Below are 19,275 nucleotides of genomic sequence, written 5' to 3'. Positions count from 1 at the left end.
TGGCAACTTTTCAGAGTTAAAAGTAAGGCAGTACAATTTCACCTCTTTGTTGTCCCAGCAGGCAGACTGTTTTCCTCTGTGGCTCAGTCTTCATTTTACAAGACGAATGACCAGGGCTTAGTGAGGTAGAAGAGCTAGGACATGGGATTTAGACCATGTCTTGTCCCCTGGCTCCACTTGTGCACCCATCACATCTGTGTATGACATTGTAGTGTTTCACATGCAGAATTATAAACTTCCAAACAGCTTAAGTATTTTCTATTTGTTACAGAATCCCAATGTCTCTTATGGAGCTTGTGTGGTGAGGGGGGTTGTGTGGGATGTGTGTCAGCTTGTGTGGTGACTGGGTTTATTGAATGACTGAAGAAGGAGGTACTGCCTTTTGTGCCCTTTGAAAGGGCTTTCTTTACTTGGCTGAGAGGTTTTTTTCTCCATGGAAGGTGTAGTTTCCCCAAAATAAACCTCAAGTGTGTGTCACTACCTGAATGCCAGTGGATCAAAAGGCCTTTCTTTTTGCTTCCTACTCTTCCCACAAAATGAAAAAAGTTCCTTTGTTACCTAAAATATCTGCGCCAGAACGCACAGTGTTGTCTCCCAGCGCAAGTGCTTATTATTGTGGCTAATTTGGTCACATGTGTTTGAGGCAGAACAATGCCTCAGAAATTTTAAAAAGCAAAACAGCAATCTGAAGCATTTGCTGTAATGAGATGTAAATTGCCAACATCGGGAGTGGAGCCGACTAAAATTTGCAATGAAGTGATCCCTCCCCCCCCCCCCCCCAAATCTTAAATTAAAAGCACTAGAGGCCCTCCCTCCCTTTGCTCTCCAAGGAAACAACACTCGGCTTTTTGTTGGTGGTCTGTTTTGCTGGATTTGTCCTTTTCTTTCCTGATTCTGTAATACTGAACATGTCCCTTAGTGACTGATTCATTTTCCCCTTCATCTGCCATGTCCTGAGCCTCCTCTGGTCCTGTGCCTGCCTTTGGCCCTCTGCTGTTCAAGAGTCATGGTGTCCCTTGGTCATTCCTTTTGTAAATAGGAAAGCTGAGTCAAAGAGGAAGTGACTTTCCTAACATCTTTTATCTTGGAGTCACACCCACTGCTAAAACCCTTTATCAGCACCTCCCTTGCTCAGGCTGTGGCCCAGTGTGCGGGGAGGGGGGGGGGCTGCTGCAGAGGACTGCCACCAGTGTTGAATGATTCTGACTCAGGCTGGTAGGAAATGATTTTGCTTGAGAGCTAGTAGCCTCCATGTTGGACAGAGCTCTGCTAGTCCCTGGAGAGATGAGTCTGGGCATAGGAAAGGGGGTGCAAATGGTTATAGGGCCTCCTTCTGTTAGAGGGTCTTGTGTTAAGTATGAAGGGCAAAAGCAGACCAAGGGGGACCCCTGACTCACTAAGTCATGGTTTAGCAGAGTCAAAATTAAGCATACAAGTAGCTGTGTAGGATTAGAGAGTAGGGGATAATTTACTGAATACTAACTCCGTACCAGACTCTGAGGTACTCACTCTCTCCACTCTCTCTCTATGTCTGTTTATCTCTCTCCATATGTGTGTGTGTGTATAATGTGTATATTATATATATATATTACACACATATACATATAAATATATATATAATTTATGTATATATTGTATATGTATAATGTAATATATATATATTACACACACATATACATATAAAGGTATATGTCTCCAAATGTATACGTGTGTGTAGATAAATATGTTTTACTTGTCTAGTTTTTCTTTTTTCAAGAATTAGTCCCTTTTGTTTTTAAGATTTATTTATTTATTTATTTATTTATTTAATGTATGTGAGTACATTGTAGCTACCTTCAGACACACCAGTAGAGGGCATCATTACAGATCCCATTACAGATGGTTGTGAGCCACCATGTGGTTGCTAGGAATTGAACTCAGATCCTCTGGAAGAGCAGTCAGAGCTCTTAACCTCTGAGTCATCTCTCTAGCCCTGCTTGTTTAGTTTTCAATCTATCAGGTTGTTGTCATTCCTTCCTTCATATGAGACTAGATCCAAGTGAGTAAATTAAGTCTTGAGATAAGAATTTGAACTGGTACCAACTGGTCTCTGACATAGAGAGACAGTCCAGTCCCTGCCTCTGCTCAGCTTCACAGCCTAGGTGAGGCACCAGATGCATCATCTATGGAGTAGAGATGGTGTCAACAAGGGTACAGAGGAGGGCAGAGCACTTCAACTGAAGTCACAGCCCTCCTACAGTACATTCAAACTCAGGAGGGTAGAACTGTCTCTCTTTGGAGGATCAAAGTCTTATGGAAGAAGTGACATCTGAGTTAGCCCTTGTGTCACCATTGGAGTTTGGACAAAAAGGACAATAGAAGCACAGCCACTGAGGCCAAAGAGAGGGTACCCATGTAGAGTGGTGGGGATGCCACTTAATTATAAGTCAGTGTCAGGAGACTGGACTAACAGGACATGGAGCCAGGGAGAGGACACTCAACTCCTGTAGCCTCTGCCAGTATGAATATAGAGTCATTTGTTTATAATCATAGCCCCCCCCCCCCGCCCCAACTTTCCATTCTAAGTAGCTGCTTCTGACATTAATCTAGTCCTGGTTTCTACTTATTCGACTGTACAAGGTTACAGACATTCCTTCCTACCCACACTTCTTCCCCCGACATCCTACTTAGCATCAGGGACTTCAGAATCTTTGCCCATACTTATCAGAGACCTACTCCCTTCTAGCCGTCTGTGCCCTCTCATGTCATAGGGAATTTACTCAGAGCCTACCATGCACCAGGTACCCCAGGCTCTACGGGTGCAGTGTGAGTAAAACTGTGATCTTGAAGAGTGTCACAGTGTAATAGTGAAAATAGATAGGAGATAGCTGGCTCACACAGCTCGCAAGTTATAACACAGAGACTACTTCTTAAAAACAAGGCATCAGAAAGAAACTACCTGACTGGGAACCAGACAGACAGAACAGCAGTCTTCAACATTCATTTAAGGGCACAGAGGCCTAGGACAACATGACATACGATGGGGCAATCTGAATTCTAGAAATAAAGAGAGGCTGGTTGTCCTGGGCCTTTATGGGCCATGGTGGGGGTGGTAAGCAAGGAGGAACAAGGCCATAGTCATGTGGACGTTATCTTTGGCAGTCATTGAGCCGTTGGAGTTCTTGTTTGAGACAAGGTCTTATGTAGTCCAGGCTGCTGTGCAACTAGCTATCCAGATGAGGCTGACTTTGAATACCCGATTCTCCCAAGCATAAGTTCTGGGATTAGGGCCTTAAGGCTTTGCCTAACAGTCTTTTCTCTTAGAAGGAAAAGGAAGCTTCAAAAATTTTGAAAAGATGATCTAAGAGTTGTGGATGCAATAGCCTTCTCAGCCATTTCTCTTTTCTGCCACTGAACATGAGAGCAGGATGAGAAAGCAAACACCTCAGCCTGTCTTTATGGGAAAGTAGAATAATTACATTTTCCAGAACTGAGGAAAGACCAAATATTTTACTTATTCATATGTTGAAAATTTATACCTGCAGAGGGGAAACTTTGGCATGTGCTTGGTATGAAGACTTTGGGTGCAGTCTTTGTTATGATCCTTTCTTCTTTAGCAAATGTTTAGAGAACACCTACCAGGTTTTATGCATAAGGAGAAAAACAAAGATCTTGGCCTGGACCTTGTATAGGTCCCACAGGAGATGCTGTCTGAAAGATAAGGGTGCTATCTGTCCTTCACTCTACCAACTCCATCTGCAGCTCATTTACTCATAGTCAGAAAACTATAACACAGCGGAGCCAGGGAGGAGGCTCAGACTGTATCAAGATGCTGTATGTTCTTTCATCTGCACATTCTGACTACTATCCATTTTGTGGTCAGCTTTGTGCAAAGCTCATGCTTAAATCTTTGGAGACTACAGTGAATCTTTTGCAGTCAGCAGCTGCTAGCTACCAGCAACTCAGAGATGATACTCTTATTCTGGAAAGCCTTGTCATAAGGATTTCTACTAAGAAACTCACAGAGACATTCCTTCCATCAGCCAAAATCTAGGATATGGCAACTGAGCATAGAGTTGCAAGGATTTAGTAAATAAAAAGCTTTGTTTCCAGTTGTCCACATGGCCAGGATAAGCAGTCACACCCTGATTTCATCGCATACTTAAGCTAAACACATAGCAGCATACAGCGCCTTGATTTTAGTCATGGCCAGGATGTGAAACTATAGACTTTTGAAGTTGTTCTCAAAGACAAGTTAATGAGTCATTTGGCCTTATTTACTCATTTTCTCTGTTCCTTGGTAATCAAGACACAATAGATGATTAAAAAAGAAAAAATACTCTGTCATTTTAAAAGCTACTAGGGAAAAAAGGCACCCTAGAAACAAAATAGCAACCATTTCCCCAGCTTCCTTTTACTATTTAAATCTCACATAATTTGTGTTGATTGCATTAAAATAAAAAGTGAGTGATCGCTGTATCAGGCAATCAGTAGCTTGCTCTGTGTTGTATTTTAATTTCTTGGAGTGCTCAGACCCTAGGTCCCAGGAAGGGGGAATCCTTTTCATCCCTCCCCAAAGCTTTCCTCATCTCCCTTTGTCCACATGGCCCTCTCCATCATAAGCTCCAAGATGAGTTTGTTGGCAAGCCCATAATTTGCATATTCTAGTTAACTCCCGTCCTTTCTCCAGCAATCTGAACAGACTCTAGTTCCTGTGTAGGAAATTGAGTCTCCTGCCATTCTGCATAGACACTGACACCCTAGAACATGTCCTTTAGTCATCCTTAATACTAAAGCCTAGTTAATTCTTGCCCTCTTATTCCACCTTGTGACATTCATGCCTCACAGTGCATTGGAGTCTGGGTTTAAGTGTAGCATAAAGAGCAACAACAACAAAAGCTAGCTTTTTTTTCCTAGTGCCACTATATGCTGATAGATGCATAGTTAAGAATATTTGCCTTTTATTTTCCTTGGAGTTCTAGACAGATCTCTTTTCTTAACTGCCTAGGTCCCGCCATTGACTTGGAAAAAGTAAAGTCAGAATGTCTCGAGCCCGAGCCGGAGTTACGGAGCACTTTCAGTGAGGAAGCAAATACGTCGTCCTATTACCCCGCTCCTGCGCCTGTCATGGACAAGTATATCCTAGACAATGGCAAGGTAGTGTTTTCAGCTCAATATCCATTCCCCCAAGTGCTTGCTAGTCAGAGGAAAGATGGAGAGCACAGTGGGGACTTCTGAAACCCCGTGTGGCTAGCCAGCCTCCCAGCCTAGCCCCCGGTGACTGTGGAATTTATTGCATAGTAGCATAGGTTTCCTGGGACTTCTCCTTGTTCCTCTTTAAAAAAAAATATTGAGTCAAAATAACTGAATAAATAATTGTTTATTTATGAGAAGGATTTTTTCAAAAGGAATTCATTTGATAGTTTGATATTCTTCCTTACTTCCTATGAAATCAGATGCCTAGAGTGTATAAGGTTATAGGTAGTAACTCAGTGTATGTTCATTCACCATTTTCAAAGTAGATGTTCCCAGCTCTTGGTTCTGTTTTGGGGACAGAGAGGTGAATGAGTCATACTCCTTATCTCACTGGCTTACAACTCCAGGGATACACATCACTCTTCATATTTTCTCTCATGACTCCTGAAAACAAATCATTGAAGAACACATAAGCTCTTGTGATAAGAAGTCTGTCAGAGGCCTTTGTCCAGGAAGCATCCAGCTTTAGTGTTAGACTCTCTGCCACTACCACACACATTACAGACTCGACTCTCCTTGGCACCCTGAGTTACGTGTGTCAGCTTGTTTATCTTGCCTCATGTTTTGGGTGGTCTCTGATATCATTCCCTAGTGAAAAGAAAAGGTTCTTTGACTTGCTTTGTTTAAATGCATCCCATAGTTGTCCAGCCTGAACCTAAGAAAATATTGTCTAGATGAGGAAAACAAACGTGTTTATCTCCAGGGCTGTCTTGGATGTGCTGCTGTGCTCTGCATCTCACAGAGTGCCTCCTTCTGTGCAGGGTCAGGGCTTGCTGAGGTAGGGTGTAGGCCTCGTCTTCATTCATTCAGCAGGCTTTCCCAGGAAGCTTTGCAGAGGAATGGAGGTTGGAAGCCTGAGTCTTAGCTCATAACACAGCCCTACTTCTGTACTTCCTGTGCGACATCAGGCCAGTTCTTGGCCTTCCTGGGCCTCTGAGTCCTTATCTGTAAGAAGCAGACTGGATGGATGCTTTCCATAGGCCATTTTGGAGTAGAAATGTGTATCTAAGTTTGGTAAACCTCCCAGATTGAAGCTAGAATGGCAGAACCATTCTGGGTCTCTTGAATTCCTTTTAGGAATTCAATTTTCAGAACCACATTGTGGGGTGATTGAAGAATTTTTCTTAAGTAGCTTCCAAAAGAAATCTGTTTCTCTCTTGCTTTGAAGGCTGCCAGGCAGCTTTCTGAGCTCTGTTACAAAAGTAGCATTCTTTCCCAAGAAAATAGGTCTCCGAAACCGTATTTAATTTTAAACACACACGTTAAGCAAAACCTCTTTTGCTTTCTCCCAGTCACTGCTCTAAACCTCACCCAGCTTTTCTTTGAGACTAATTTGTAGTCAGGCAAAGGACTGTGACAGGAAGGAAAGGAAGCAGACCCTGGAAATGCACAGTGGCTCCTTTGGGCAGTAGGTGCTTCTTGCTAAACTTAAGCATTGCATTTATTGTTCCTTGCTCTGTTGTCTCACCTGACCCTTCCTTCTGTGTGAGCAGAAGACCCAATCTCTGCAAGGCCTGGGACACTGGAATCTGATCCATTTGTTACTAGAAATGAGTTTAATTCTATAAAATACTTCACAAAGTAGTTCTTGAAGTCCATCCTACCACGTGTCATGTTTTTATAACCTCCCTGATAAGGAAAGCTAACACTTTGATCAAATGTTATCATGGTTTGCATGAATGGGTCTTGTTGCCACATAGATCACTTTCTGATGAAGTCTGTTACTTATCTAAGATGGTTTTTATTTAAAAAAAAAACTCACTGAATTACACAACTGCAAAGATCATTAAACAGTCTAACTTATACTTATGTGCTGAGTAACAAATCTTGAAAATGTACTCAGAGCACGAAATCACCTACTCCGTGTGACAGGATAGAGGCATGGAGGAACTAAAAGCCAGATCCCCTAGTTCCTAGGCTAGGGCTCAGTCTGTCTTGCTGTACCCCTGGGAACTGCACATTACACTCTGTAGCCATGAATGTGCTGAGCTCAGCAAGCCTAGTCTCAGTTGCTCAGCGTGGACCTGTGATGGATCTTCCTGAGGCCAAAGGACTGTTTCTGTCTATTCTATGGCACTGGCATTGAACTCAGATGGATGCCAGAAAATATTGTGTTCTCTTAGGAAGAGCTGCTCATCAGAGGTGAAACCAAAGCTACAAAGATATAATAAATATGCCCATATGTTTACTATTGCTTTGAGTTTAGACTGGTCTTGATCACTCTGCAGGAGGCAGAGGGAGAGCCTTGACCAGGTGGGACTGAGTCAGGAAGTAAATGGCTGTAGGTAAGCTGGTACTTTACAAGGGCTGTAACAACCCTGTAGCAGTTAAGCAACATTTCCTGGACCATGGCCTGTGTGTGGCAAACTGTGTAGCTTAAGATAACACAAATCTGTCATCCTCAGGACATCCCTTTCTTCCCTGACCAGAGGAATGTAAGGCCAGGGATGCTGATATGAAAAGAAGGGGTGAGGACATAGCAGCCTCAGCTGTATGTTCTCACATTCAGTCCATCTCATTTAGAACCTGATTACCCCTCTGTGAGAGGGAGGATGGTCTGTGTGGTTGAGGAAAGTGAAACTCAGAGAAGTCCATGTTAACGCTGACAGAAGAGACAGGATCCACACCCAAGGCTGACAGCTCAGAGTCCATCCTCCTCTTGTTCCACACTGGAAGAAGGAGGCAGGTATGTTCAGAGCCTTTATAGAGCAATGGACTTACTGTTTTAGTGATTGAATGGAGCCAGGCCGAGAAGGTCAGATCTAATGTGATAAGAAATAGGAAGCCATTCAAAATTCCAAAAGGTTGTCTTGGCATGAAAACAGAATTGGAGACTGCTGAGATCATCTTGTCAAAGGAGGAAAGCGGATGGCAATGATTACAGGGTGAGCTGGGCAGACGGAGCAGCCACTGGCAAGAAAGCCAGTCAGACAGGCTTTATCCAGTTTCCATCTGCCTGTGGAATACTGTATTGGGAACTAGCACAGGATGTGGCCTGCAGGTGCAGAAGACCCAAAAGGAAGCCTGTAATAACGGAGGATTGCTGTGTTAGGTGTGCACTTTTCAACCACATCAGCACCCCATCCCCACCCCCTCTGACACTCAGGCTACATCAGGGCAGGCCAGGACAGCATGAACTAGGCTACACAGATTTGGGGCTGAATTTTGATTCTTAAATTGGCTGATTGTATGTCCTGGAGAAAATAATTTAGTCCCCCAAATTTGTGCCCATGTGTATAAAATGTTAACAGCGGCTTCTGCCTGCTTCTCACTCTTACAAGCATTGAGGAAGTTGAGCTCATTATAGGAACTCAAAAATATGGCTCCTTTTTTTTTTCCTTCTAGGACACTGGATTACATGGCTTCATCTTTCCCCTGGAGTAATAAATTAAGCCAGGTGGTGTAGAGCAGGCTTGTGGTCTCAGCAGTCAAAAGGCTGATACGGAATTGCTGCATATGTCTTTATTTCCTCTTTCAGAATCTAGTCTAGAGCAAAGTCCCTTGCCTCCCTCCCATCTCAGCAAGCTTGTGTGACTGTTATCAAGTGAGGGACACAGGTCCATCGGAGATCCTGTACTCAGCATGCATGTTCGCCTGGCACAGACTGCCTACCCACAGTTCAGAAGTGAACAGGGCAGAAGGCCAAATTTGACCTTGGGCCCCGGTTGCTAAGCCAGTCCTGAGCAGTACATCTCACCCCAGGGCTGCTTATCTTTCTGAGCAGAACTAACTGATTTACAGTACTGAAGTGCTCAGCATAGAGAGGCCAGGTGGGTCTGGTTATCTGGCCTCCCATGGTGGGAATGATCTTTTGAGCAAAAGAAGGTGAAGCTAGATATAGCATGTAGAATATTTTCTTAGCAAGGAAAGTGAGTTGCCTGGTTGTTTTGTTTTCATAGTTAGAAAACCTCAATAATTGATGAAGCAAGTTTTACTGGCTGCCCTAGCTGCCCTTCTCTGTATCCCTGTATCCACCTTTCTCCCCAAGCCAATCTTTGGTAGAAGGGTCTTTAATCATTTCTTGAGCTTGAGTTCTTATATTCTGCCATAATTTGTGTGTGTTTGTGTGTGTGTGTGTGTGTGTACACGTGTACACATACACATGTACCATCTCAGACCAAGGCATTCTCCAAGAAGTCTCCTGACCATGCCTTGGTGATGATCAACAGGTCTTTATGAAAGCAAGAGCCTTCATCAGAGCCTTCTTACACCCCTTGGGAAGGTCAGCTCATTAGCAGGCTCCTCCTCTCCATCCCACAGAGACCATTTCTGCCTTCTGTAACGGCAGCAGAAACTCTACTTGAGTGGCAATATGAGGTCAAAAAAATTTTTTATGACATGATGAACATGAGTATTATTTTGCAAGTTGTCAATAGCCAGAAACAGAGACAAATGTTAAAGCTGTAGCTCATTGCTGAACATTCTGGAAGCAGAGAGGGTAGAGTGATTTATTGACCCTCACCGTTACCCTTACTGTGTCTCCTCTAGGGAGCACGAGATTGTATTCTGGTGTGTGTGCTACCAAATGCAAACCAGATACTGTGGTTGTATTTAATTTCTTAAAATCCTAGGTGTTCTGAGCCAGAAGGATGAACTTTGAGATGGAATCCAAGTCTCCCACTTCGTAGATAAGGAAGCTGTAGTTTGAGCTAGGGAAGGGCTCACACAGTTACACTCCTGCTGGCTGCAGAGCCAGCGGCTGCTCTGCTCCTGCCAGCTGGCAGGGGTCTTATAACTTAGCTCTAAATTGGAATTATCTAGGGAGCTATTTCATCATCATGTCTGGGACACACCCAGACCAAATATATCAGAATCTTGGGGAGGAGGCCTAGGTACCAGTGGTCACTACAGCTGGGTGAACCCTCCAAGCAACCTCCACCACGTGAGCAAGACATATGCCTCAGAATCTGCAGGTAGAAGAGTAGGTGATCTTTCTGTAGTATAACTCATATAAACACATGTGTCCTGAGAATAGGTCAGGCTCAGAGCAGCCATCTAATAACACAAGTACAGTCTAAAATTCCAGCTGTGCCATTCAAAAATTGAGTGACTTCATCTAACAGAACTTAGTTTTCCCATCAGAAATGACAGTGTTATCATAGCACCTTCTGTTTAAGACAGTGAAGTCAGGGCTTTATAATGAGGCCTGGTGCATCACAGGGATTCTGTGAGTAAGGCTGTTGTTGCATCTGTGGCATGAATCGCTTACACTGAAGAAGCAGTGTTTTAAAGAACAGAAGTGGCCTCCAGCTGCCTTCCTGTTGGACTAAACGCGTGTGGTGTTCTTACCTCTTTCAGGTCCATCTGGGAAGCGGGATTTGGGTTGACGAGGAGAAATGGCACCAGCTACAAGTTACCCAAGGAGATTCTAAGTACACGAAGAACTTGGCAGTCATGATCTGGGGAACAGATGTTCTGAAAAACAGAAGTGTCACAGGAGTTGCCACAAAAAAAAAGAAGGATGCAATCCCAAAGCCACCCCTCTCTCCTCACAAGCTAAGCATTGTCAGAGGTAGCTTACCCAGTGGGGACACAACACTGGACAGCCTGTCCTTTACTCTGTCAGAAATGTCTTTTGCAGGATTCAATTTGGTGAATGCTTACTGAAGCCCCTGTATACCAGCCTCTGAGTGTGACATAGGAACATAGAGACAGACATCATAAGCTGTCACTAGAGATCTCACACTGAACAGGACAAACGACTGTGGACAGCGGCACAAATATGACTCGAGGGTGTAGCATTCAGAAGGGTTGTGCTGGGTCCCAGGGAGAAGGGCTGCTGAATGGGGCCTTTAGATGCTCATCAGATGCAGAGATGGGCTGAGTGAGGAGGAGACACTTCAGGAGGCAGGGGCATTTTGAACAGAGGAGTGCACCTTGGAAAGGAATGTATCTAGAGAGAGGTAACAGTCAAGGCTGGAGAAACTTCTTATTAGACATTTCTAGAGCAGTCGATAAGATGAAGCACTGTTGACAAAACTTCCTTTCTGGTGTTGGAGAAGGCAGACAGAAAATCAGGGAGTCATTTGTCACCCAAAGCTATGACTATACCCCATATTCCTTACCCATTCCTCCTCCTTCCTTCTTTCCTTGTTTCTCTGCTCCCATGCTTCTTCCTTCATTCCCTTTCTCCTTTTTCCTTCTTCTCAAGCCACACCCCCTTGCTAGACTTTCCCCTGGAGGTTGAGAACACAAGGGACAAGACACCATGTTCATTTACAAGGAACTCAGTCTCATGATCAAAATAAATATAAGAACAGTAGTACTATATAGTCAATACAAAGTGAGGAGTATGGAGTATGGAGCAGAGTGGAAGTAGTAACTACTAATCATCCTGAGTACTCGTTATATCACATTACTTTAAAACGAGGTCTGTGTTAAACACTCTTAAGTATATTAACTGGCTCTCCCAGCAACAGCCCTGCTGCTGGCTGCTATTATTCTTTACACAGATAGGAAACTGAACCATGGAAGTAGTAGGTCCTTTTTCCCAGGCTATAATAGGAAAGCCAGGAGTAAAGCCAGGAAACTAAGGGTGGCTTTGTAGTCTGTCCCTAATCACTCTTCTCTAAATGGCCAGGTCTGCCATATTTTGATGAAGAAAGTTAAGACTCAGTGATCAGTCAGATGAATGTCTAGTTTGAGCAGGTCCTATAGTTTAGCACATTCTGGGGCCAAATACATCTGTGACACAGTCCATCAGCTTTAGGTTCTCTGAGTTTCATACATAATATGAAGAGACAAAGGGCTGTGTCAGCTCTGTTCGGAAGGAGGCCTGTTGGAACATATGGCATTCCAGCTGAGTTACACAGGAAAGGCAGTAAAAGTCGGAGGCATAGTAGGTCAGGCAGAGTACACTGCAGTACAGAGACCAGCATACTCAGGTAAAGCGACTCAAGGGAGAAATGGTTGGCTGAACAGCTAAGAAGGAGGTCAGGGGTGAGTAACAGCCAGTCTTACAGGGAAAAGTGAAAGCCATAGTATGCAGCTTGAGTTTGCAGAGGCCCCAGAGGCTGTTAGTTAGAGGGGAGACCCCTAGGGAGATCATGGAGACTAAGGTGGGAACACAGGCAGCAGAGAATGACTCTTTATGTTGAATGTTCTAGAGGTCAGGGTGGCAAGATGCTCGTGATTATGCAGCTAAGCTAAGGCCACAGCTCTGAGGGGTCAGAGTCTGGATTCAAACCCACACACTATCACTCTGGTCTCCAGCCTTTTCCAGTGTAACACAGGTATCTCCCCTCCTGACTAGCTCATGATTAATTTGTTAAGCTCCGTGGAGCTTCGTAATAACTTTGTGAAGAAGGCAGCCACTTATTTTTAGATCATAAGAGGTAACCTTTAGCCGGCTGCTGTCTGAAATGGTGCAGCTTTATTCAAGGGGACACCCTGAGAAAGGTCTTTCTTGGGAAGGCATCCTTGCTTTGCCTGGTAGGGGTGAACCGCCAATTGTCTCACACGTATCAGGATGTAACTCAGCAGCAGCACCTGGGTACCTCAGATAGCCATCGTCGTGTTTCAGTATGAACATATCTGCTGAGTGTGTGCCTCTATTCTGAGAGGCTGCTGCTGACTTCCCGTTCACTGCCAAGTGCGGTCTCCAGTCAGTGTAGCTGTTTACTGATCCCTTGCCCACTTTTGTTTTCTTGGCCAAAACCTATGTGCTTTCTGTTTGTCTCTGGGTTGTTTTTTTGGTTTTTGTTTTTTGTTTTTTTGCTTTTGGTTTTTTTTTTTGTTTGTTTGTTTTTGTTTTTGTTTTGTTTTGTTTTTGTTTTGTTTTGTTTTGTTTTTGTTTTGTTTTGTTTTGTTTTGTTTTGAGACAGGGTCTTATTCTATAGTCCAGGCTGGCCACAAGCTCCAAGTCATCCTCCTGCCTCCACTGCTTTCTGCCACCCTGTCCCTGTCAAAGGCTGCGCACAGCATGTCTTAGTTTATGCCTATCCTTCTCCCTCATCTCCACTAGAAGCTCAGCTTTCCGAGCATCCTGCTCGAGCTTCCATAGAGCAAGCACTTAAGAGAATTGGCCTTTCCCATGCAGCCTTCTGCCCTTCTGTTCCCTCTCTTCACGAATAGCATAACCAGACAGGTACATCTCCCTCCCAATTCCGCACGCCTGCTTCTTCAGCCTTCCTGTTTCTAAATACCTCTTAAGCCCTTTCTGTCTTTCCAGATCCACTCTCCTCTCATAATTCAGGCCTAGCCATGTGCTTTTTTTCCTGAAGCCTCCAAACCGTTCTCCTGATTATGTAACCAGAATGACCTCTCAGAAAATAGGTACAACCCCTTACCACCACTCTCCCACCCACCCCAGCCAATTCAGAGTCCCCGTGTTTAGAGGGTGAACTTCTTAGCATGTTACACAGGCACACTCAGTCTGGCTGCTGACTATATCTCTGGCCGTAGTTTTTAGTTATTAGCAGAATGAACTGAGCAAGCCTCATGTGCTCTCCCCTCAGGGGATTTGCAAGCATTATTCCTTATGCCTGGAATAACCACAGCCTCTCTACCTGTCCTGTTGGGCCAGCTACTGCTGCTTACAGCAGATCTGCTCAAGATCTTATCCTTCAAGAAATTCTCTTCGACCTCTTAGTGTGGGCGGGTGCTTCTACCATGAGTCCCAGAGCACCCAAAACCTGGCTCAGCTCATTTTTCTTGGAGGATTCCTGGACCCTTAGCTATGGCAGAATGAGCCAAGCCAAACTGGGGTTTCAGGCTCCAGATGTCAGCGAAGTCTCTGATACTGAAATACGAGATTGATGTTTTACTTTTTCACTGCAGACAGACAGGCTTAACGTACGTTTGCCACACCACCACACAGTCGCCACTTTTAGCCTAATTATTTGAATGATTCCAGCTTATATTTGGCTGGTTCCTCACGGGCAGGCTGTTTAGCAAGAGTGGGATTGTTTTCTACTTATTTTGTGTGATGTGAGCATCCTCTGTCATGTTGGGCATATAAAAGTGGCAGAAGCCTTCAGACTCACAGCACTGGGGGGGATGTTCTCTTTGAGGTTAAAATTGTCCCCTACCAGAGAGCAGAGCTGTGGGAAAGCTCTGACCCTGCTTTGGAAGGATGACTGGGGGACAGAGCTGGGTGTTGCTCTGATGACAAGCTCCAAAGTGACAGTTAAATCTTATTAAGGTCAAATGACCTTTTGCAGCATAGCCGAGCTTTCTAAACGAGCCACAGCATTGCGTTCTGGTTAAGTTTTATAACTTTTTTAATGGGACACATTAGCGCTGTTATAAACCTTGTTAATTAAGCAATAATCTCAAATGCTCCCTCGCAGAGGGACACATTCCCAGCAACTGCAGGTGATTAATAAGTTAGAGTCTAACAAAAGCCTTTTAATCAACCTGAGGGGCCATTCTGAGCTGTTACCCCAGGAAATGAAGATGATTGGAATTCTGTGGGGGCCTTTCTGAACACATTCCTCAGTGTGTGCCCTTCTCTTTCCACCTCTTCTCAGGGGGCCATCACACCTCCCTCCTGTCCTTTGCTTCTCTCTCCTCTTTTATTGTGTTGAAGACCACTGGAGAGACAGAACTTCCTAGGTTAGCTGATTTGAGATACCACTGGATACAGACAAGGTCCCTCTGAGATTAGAGCCATGTTTGAGCCTGAACATCTCTTGACAGACTTCTCCCTGATTTAGATTAGGTTCAAGCAAGGTTGTTCAACTGTACATATGGTCCTTACTTAGGGAAGTGGGGGATGATTGTATTTTATCAGATCACAATCTATACTTGCATAGGAAACTCCACAAGCGTGGGAACAGAGTGCTAGGTAGACTTGAGCCCCCTCACTCAGCTGGGTAGTTATGAGCACAAGAGAATGAACAGGACTTAAGAAGATAGTAATTGGAGCCAGGATCTTCTGGGAAGAGAGGACAAGGACACTTGCCTTGTGGCTACTTTGAAGGGAAGGGATTGTAGGTAGACAGAGCAGAAGACCCTGATGTACCTCCTCTTATCAGTCTTTATAGACAAGTGAAGATAAATGAACTGAACACTAACAGTATTCAGGAGGCAATGGAGGCCAGGCAAGGTGCATCAGAGAAAGTATACTTGTGGCACATACTCCTGCAGCATGGATGGCAAGAGGAGGTGGGCCCTACCCATCCTTGGAGAGGCAAGAAGTGGGGAAGCAGCGATGGATTCTGACCTGAACTGCCCCATCACTCTAGTCCCCAGGCTTCTCCTGTGTGATTGGAAGGCTTTGCACAAGCTAGTCTTACAAGCTGCAGTCCTGTATCACCTCTGTGGGGACAAGGCTGTGGTTATCCATCATGATTCCTTATTGTTGGACTGTTAGTCCATGGCCATACACCCTACCCATACCAAGTCCCTTTATATCTAGATTATATTTGGGTGGATTTATATGTGCATGCAAGTGTGTGTGTGTGTCTGTCTGTCTGTCTGTGTGTGTCTGTGTGTGTGTGTACATATGTGCACATACAGGCTAGAGATCGGTCTTGTTTCTCTGGTGCCATTTACCCTATTTTTTGAGACAGTTCTCTTCACTGGCCTGGAAATCAACAATTATTCCGGACTAGCTAGCCAATGAGCCCCAGGAATCCATTTGTCTCTACCTCCCAAGTGCTTGAATTACAAGCGTACACCACCATGCCTGGCTATTTTTGTATGGGTTCTAGGGATAGAATATCTTCCTGATTTAAGGCAAGAACTTTTCCAACTGACTTATCTCCTTACTTGTTATATCTAGAAGTTTTATATCTTCTCAGAGTTCCCTGAAAAACCTTTCATTCATTCATTCAACATATATTTATGTAGTATGTATGTATGTATATATGTATGTATGATGTATGTATGACGTATGTATGTATGTATGCATGCATGCCCACTCCTTTATCACTCACTGCACTAAACTCTGGGAAATTAATAGTTGCATAAATATAAAATAATTTTAACAATCCCACATGGGTATTCTATTTTCTATTGATTGAAAGGGGCTTACTTATGTTTACCCCACATACTTCTTGGCATCTTTATAAAAGCCACTTTAGAGTTTGTTGCCCTAGTGAATGATGTGGGAATTCTAGGGTAATAATTCGTACCAACTCTCCAGGCTGGGAGACCCACTGAAAGTCAGGCTTTAGTCAGGCCTTGTCCAGGCTGGCTCTGCCTCACTATAGCAAATAGTAGGATCTCTCAGAGAGTAGCTGTCCTAAGCCTCATTAGTAGTCACTAGTATACATGACTCTTTCAAACACAGAAGTCTTAAGGATGTGACAATGTGGAATGCTGTTGAAGTTACAGGGCAACCAGTACTTCCCGTATGCATTATTACCACTTGGAATGGCAGTCAGCACAACATAGTCTACCCGGCATCACCCGGCGTTTCCTAGATAAATACCCTCAAATATTGCAAGGTTGTTGGCAATTGCAAAATCAAGTATCTATGGACATTCAGATGCACAGTTAAAAATAGGATAAAATCATCCAGTAGAGTACTTCTAATCAGTGAAGGTGGGTGACTTTCACTGGGTGATGTGCAGCTGAATACTACCATATTGTGTGTCCCACTGAGTAAAATCAGCAAGTCAAAAAAGATTTTTAAAAAGATGCACACTTTTTTAAAACAGCCAATGACTGGAAAGAAAGTGTTTAGGGACATATACCCACATGGTAACATTAAGAGATTTTTAAAATGCAAAAGGAAAATTAGGAGAGTAGTTACCATCTATGAAGTTGGGTAAAATGGAGAGCTCAGCATCCAGGGGTTTTAGAGGAATGTGGTCATCTGGGTGCTGGGCTTGTCATCATCAATAATTTTAAACAGGGTCTCACTGTGTAGCTCTGGCTGGCCTGAACTTGATATGTAGACCAGGCTGGCCTCCCGACTCACAGAGATCCAACTGCTTTTGCCTCCTGAGTGCTGGGATTATTGATACTACCACATTCAGATGCACAGTTAATTCAGATGCACAGATACTACCACACCTGGCTTTTACCATTATTTTTAAGTATACATTTATAGTGTTTAGCTATACTTTATGGTAGGCCTTTAGTTAAATAACCATGTAAGATAATGTGAACCATTATTTGGAAGTGTGTCAGGAGGCATATACTCTCTTCTCCTGAAAAGACTTGTTCTCAAATTCATTATTAATCCTTGACCTTCCTATCTTTTCCTTTTGTTTAGAGTGTTTGTATGACAGAATAGCACAAGAAACAGTGGATGAAACAGAAATTGCACAGAGACTCTCCAAAGTCAACAAGTACATCTGTGAGAAAATCATGGATATCAACAAATCTTGTAAAAATGAAGAACGAAGGGAAGCAAAATACAATTTGCAATAAACTTTGAATTTTTTTCATAAGGCTTTTGCATTTTCCTTGTGTGGTGTATGCATTTCGGGTGATGGTGCCATCCAAATAGACTACACCAGACATGGCTGTGTCTGGGCAGGGGGCCTTCAGGGCACTGGGGACAGTGTCTAATTCTGAACTTGGACTTCCTACTTCAAAGAAGGCAGATGGATTCGCTGAGACTCATCACGAGCCTCATGCCATCGCCAGCGCTGTTATGGAATGGGGAAAAGCACTTTTTGCAGGACTGTGAAGCATCAGAGTATCCTGTTGGGACCACAATACAAACTTATTTTTACCATCGGAGGACATCTATCTCTGCTCCTCTATTTTGTTCTATAATAAAATTCCATTAATTCTTGATGTAGACAGTTGTTCTCATTTATTTTATATAAGATTAAATGTGTGGTAGAGGTAACTAGTGTTGCAAGTGGCCTGCAAAGAGAGATCCCTTACGGGCCATGGTTTCTGTAACAGCTCTGAGGAGCAATCTCAAATCATGTCACACTCTATGACTTAAGCAGATAAGTCTTGGACCACACAGCTTTTCCAAGATGATCTGTGATTAGTATCTGGAAGATGCTAATAATAAGCTTCCCTGATTTATTCAAGCCTATCTTTGTAAAGAAATGGGAATTGGGAGCCTAATGATGTTGCAAGCTGTAGTACAGAATTGCATCCAGAAAATGGGCTATGTCAGCCGCTATCAGTTTGTTCATTCTCTCTTTTGTTTCAAATAATTTTTCAGGTTACATGATCATTAATCTGCTTCTTTATTTGGTTGCTGGAACTTTGCAGTCTCCAGCACATATTTTTGGCAAACCACCTTCCATCTTCCTGTGGACTTGCACTTTTCTTTATGCAATGCCAATAAAGTAAGTGTGGCATTTTGGAAAGGGCAAGGGCTTTGGACAGATGCTTCTAGGTTCTAAGCCTGGCTCTCCTGCTTGCTTTGGCATTAACATAACCTCCTTGTGCCTCTCCTTTCTGTTCCGTAAAAGGGGAATACCTGCCTCACAGAGTTGCTATAAGGATTAGCGATAAAATATAAAAAGAGCTCAATAAATGTTGGCAGTTGTTGTTAACTACCTTTTTTTTTTTTTTTTTTTTTTTGGACGTTTAGATGCTGGTGGAAAACTTTAATCTGTAGTTCTTGAAACTTTTTTAATTTGATGATCTATAAAAATAAGCTCAAGATTGAATAGGTGCAGTAGGGTGCTACTCTGAGAACCCTGTATTTCAGTAAATCCAATAATCCTTTGTAATATAATAATGAATTTAATAATCCACTGTGAAGCAGTGTGTGCTCACCGTGGTATATATAGACAAGAATTTTCTTGTATAGTGTTTTCCCCATTCTCTGTAAAGCGGCTGTGTGATCTTAATGCAAAGGTGTAACTTTTCAAAGTCCTTATCAGTAGATTGAGGAAATCAGGCAATATGGAGGAATGATAGAAACTGGTTACACAGCAGGACTTGTGTACAAGTGAAATGGGTTAACTCTTTCCCTGAAGTAAGGAAAGTTTGTGATTGGTGTTCAGCCAGTTCTTATTAAGATATGTTCTCTTTTCAGCTAGGCATGGTGGCCCACACTTGTTATCCCAGTACTTAGGAGATGACATAGTCCTGGACTACCTGCCTAGGGGTGCCTCCACCCACAGTGGGCTGAGCCCTCCTACATGAATCATCAATCACAGAAATAACCCA

At 43.5% G+C, this 19,275-nt stretch overlaps 1 protein-coding gene across 5 annotated transcripts in view; it reads left to right on the top strand.

Moving 5' to 3' along the window:
* The window catches only part of LOC117709061 (AGBL carboxypeptidase 4), a 959,025-nt gene extending 941,090 nt beyond the window's left edge, over positions 1–17,935 (top strand). For all 5 annotated transcript variants that reach the window (XM_076934446.1, XM_034503159.2, XM_076934450.1 and 2 more), the window contains 3 exons: positions 4,988–5,136; positions 10,534–10,747; positions 17,402–17,935. In XM_076934446.1, the coding sequence (XP_076790561.1) occupies positions 4,988–5,136; positions 10,534–10,747; positions 17,402–17,559 (521 nt within the window). In that variant the 3' untranslated portion in view covers positions 17,560–17,935. The remainder of the gene's footprint in view (positions 1–4,987; positions 5,137–10,533; positions 10,748–17,401) is intronic.
* The last annotated feature ends 1,340 nt before the right edge of the window (positions 17,936–19,275 follow it).

Source organism: Arvicanthis niloticus, chromosome 5 (genome assembly GCF_011762505.2).
Source record: "Arvicanthis niloticus isolate mArvNil1 chromosome 5, mArvNil1.pat.X, whole genome shotgun sequence".
NCBI lineage: Eukaryota > Metazoa > Chordata > Mammalia > Rodentia > Muridae > Arvicanthis > Arvicanthis niloticus.
Note: the sequence above shows the minus strand (reverse complement) of the source record. Positions and strands in the feature narration are given on the sequence as shown.